This window comes from Cebus imitator, unplaced genomic scaffold, assembly GCF_001604975.1.
Source record: "Cebus imitator isolate Cc_AM_T3 unplaced genomic scaffold, Cebus_imitator-1.0 Scaffold177, whole genome shotgun sequence".
In the NCBI taxonomy this organism is placed as follows: Eukaryota; Metazoa; Chordata; class Mammalia; order Primates; family Cebidae; genus Cebus; species Cebus imitator.
This window is the reverse complement of record NW_016107492.1, coordinates 2141736-2144828: the sequence shown is the minus strand read 5'-3', so window position 1 is coordinate 2144828 and position 3093 is coordinate 2141736. Positions and strand designations below refer to the sequence as shown.

General features: G+C 33.2%; 1 protein-coding gene across 1 annotated transcript in view; it reads right to left on the bottom strand.

Annotated features, from left to right (window-relative positions):
• Window positions 1-321: 321 nt before the first annotated feature.
• LOC108315681 (estradiol 17-beta-dehydrogenase 11) overlaps window positions 322-3093 on the bottom strand; it is a 44003-nt gene continuing 41231 nt past the window's right edge. Inside the window, exons 6-7 of the mRNA XM_017545129.2 lie at window positions 2660-2776; window positions 322-1068 (exon numbers count right to left, since the gene is read on the bottom strand). Coding sequence (XP_017400618.1) covers window positions 981-1068; window positions 2660-2776 — 205 coding nt within the window. The 3' untranslated portion in view covers window positions 322-980. The remainder of the gene's footprint in view (window positions 1069-2659; window positions 2777-3093) is intronic.

Below are 3093 nucleotides of genomic sequence, written 5' to 3'. Positions count from 1 at the left end.
GGGGTTTCACCATGTTGACCAGGATGGTCTCGATCTCTTGACCTCGTGATCCACCCGCCTCGACCTCCCAAAGTGCTGGGATTACAGGCTTGACCCACCGCGCCCAGCGAAAATATTTTTCTTTAATAGAAGAAACCTAACAAATCTATTACATTTTAAAATGTATAGATCTGATCTTATAGTCGCATCTCAGTGAGCCTCACATCCAAGAAATTTCCAGACAGTTTTTTAAAAAAGATCTTTTATTATACAATCCATTTTCCTTTAATTTGAAGGTTAAGTCATGTTCTGTTTAAGACAAAAAGATGGAAACACAGAAAGTTTAAGTGTGATCCATTTATTATTGTTGCCACTTATGGGTAAATTCTTTAAAGTCTCCTTAAATCCCAATGATGCTTTTACACTTGTAACACATGTATCCGCCTCTAGCTTCCCTGTGCTGAAATGTTTGGCATTGGAATGTGAGGTATCTCTCAGGAAACAGAGTGGTAATGGATAGGATGAAATGTTTGAGAGCTCATGATATTCACTGTGAAATACCACTAGATATAGTCCTTCATTGTATTCAGAGAGTTTGAAGTTTCTGATTTTATGTAAAACAGAAAAAGCAACACAAATTACATAAAATTTAAGTGCAATCAAAAACAAAAATATACGTTAAATAAACAGTTATGGTACAAATTTTGCAAATCATTCAGGTGAATTATAGCATCTTGGAAACTATTTTAATAAAATCATTTTTATTCTTTTTCTTCATTTTCCTTAAAGTCACCTCTAAAGGTATTTCTCTGTTATATTATATGTAATCAGCTTTTAGCTAAAGAACAAGCAGTAATAAATGAAGACTACCAGAGCCTCAAAAATGATACTGAAAAAATGGGGATAATTAGAAAGCAACAGAAGTTCAAACATTAAAATTCTGACAATATTAGATGAAATCAACCTAAACCTGGTAAATCAGTTTTCAGAAAACTAGGCACTTATGCTTTCATTTTATATCCAATAACTGCATCAAACCTAACATTGATTTTTCGTTTTAAAGCTACCAGGAAACGGTCAGGAAAGATCCTAAAAGAAAGACATATAAAAATAATTAGAAAATTAATATTAAGTGCATTTGTAGAATACCTTCTTTAGAAATACTTTTAAGTTATTATGTATCATCATGTTCATCTTAAATAAGATTAAGCACTTTAACTCTGCGTCATTACTATATATTCTTTCCTATTGAATCTATTTCCTTTCAAAATATAAAGAAGGCTTTTAAAAGAAGGCTTAGCTTTCTTTAGAGTAGAATCACTGGAAGTAGTCAGGTTTTGAAACAAATATACTCGTATTTTTTGAAAGATCTAAGAGAGGAGGTATAAGAACTGAACAGTTGAGCTACTAAAGACTTCACAAAAAATACCCCGATATTAAAAGGGAAATGAGAGTAGGAACTAATTTTATACTTTATAATGCAGAATATTATTAAAATGTTCCACTAAGAAGCTGGGGAAGTATAATTGCTAAATAAAAATGCAGACAACACATTTGGTTTTGAGCATAATGCTGAACAAATTATTTAAGTTTTTAGTTTAAATTCCTCATGTGTAAATGGAAAAACTGGCACCTATCCCTCAGTGTTCTTTTGTGGAATCAATGGGTTAATATATTAAATAAGGTGTGTTGAACAGTGACAGACAGTAGCAGGTCTCATCTTTTTTCTCCAGACACCACACTCTAGGACAGGCAGCAAGATGCTTTTTCTCCCAGCTGTCCTAAGGCACCTCTGCTCTTTCCTCTCTTTGTGGCCAGCCTCCTTGTTATTATGAGACATTCCTGAAACCAGTGATTTCCAATCTTGGCTGGATAATTGAATCACCTAGAAAGTTGTTTTCTCTCTCAAAGCCCAGGCTGCACTCCAAACCAAGTCAATCAGAAATTGAGGGAGTTGGTCTCAGGCACTGGCATTTTTTGAACCTCCCACGTAAATTTCAATGTGCATCAAAGTTGAGAGCTGCTGCTCCAAAGAAGTGCTTCTCAGTTATTAATATGTATACAAATCATCTGGGGGAACTTACTGAAATTCAAATTTTGATTCAGGAGATCAGGAGATTCTGTACTAACACATTTCCAGGTAATACTGATGCTGCTAGTCTAAGAACCACATTGGAAGAAGCAAGGCTCACGAATTTCTTAAATTATAAAAATAATTTAGCAATTCACACACTTTAGTATGATTTTGCACAAAACAAAAGCTCAATGATTATCTGTTGTATCTTTAAGTAAATACCTAAAACTTAACTCTGGTCTCCTTTAATATCATTGTTCTATGATTCCATTATATAAAGACGCTTAAAAACTATCCTTCTTCAGAGTCATTTATTTATAAGACAAGACTTGCAGAAATATACAAATTCCTTTTTTTTACAAAAAATAAAAATATATGGAAATTACTCATTTCATTTATCCAGGAGCTGTATCAATATTGCTTTAATAATTAACACATGTGGTTGAAAAAAACTGATGGCATATTTATTAAGCCTGTTATTTCTATGAAGTCAATTCCATCTAACTGTACTTTAACAACTATCTGATTTTAAATGTCGGTAAAAAAATATAATAGATAATTTTTATTCTACTTTTCATTTCTAAGGCTGACAAACCTGTCACTTACCTTTCCAATATTGTTAAAAACGCTATAGAAGATGGAACAAAAATCATTTTCTGCTCAGTCAGAATCCCATTCATCAGCCTGTTTACCACTTCCTCAGGTTCCAGAGTGGGTCCCAAACTGAAATCAGAGGCAGTCTTCAGAAACAAAATTCTTCACCCTTTACCAAGGCTTCAGCTTTAACTAGTTTGTTAGCTGGTGTTAACAAACAGCTTTAGTGTGGTACAGACACCATAACATAACTGATTTGTAGTGTCTAGCCTAGTATAGGTGCTCAGAAATGATAGCTACTTTACCATTGATAGTAATAACCACCATTCACTTAGTGCTTGTTGTGTGCTGCACACTATGCTAAACTTTCTACATAGGTTATTCCACTGAAGTTTGATAATAACCTTATGAAGGCAATATTATAATTCTTTTTTTTTTTTTTTTTT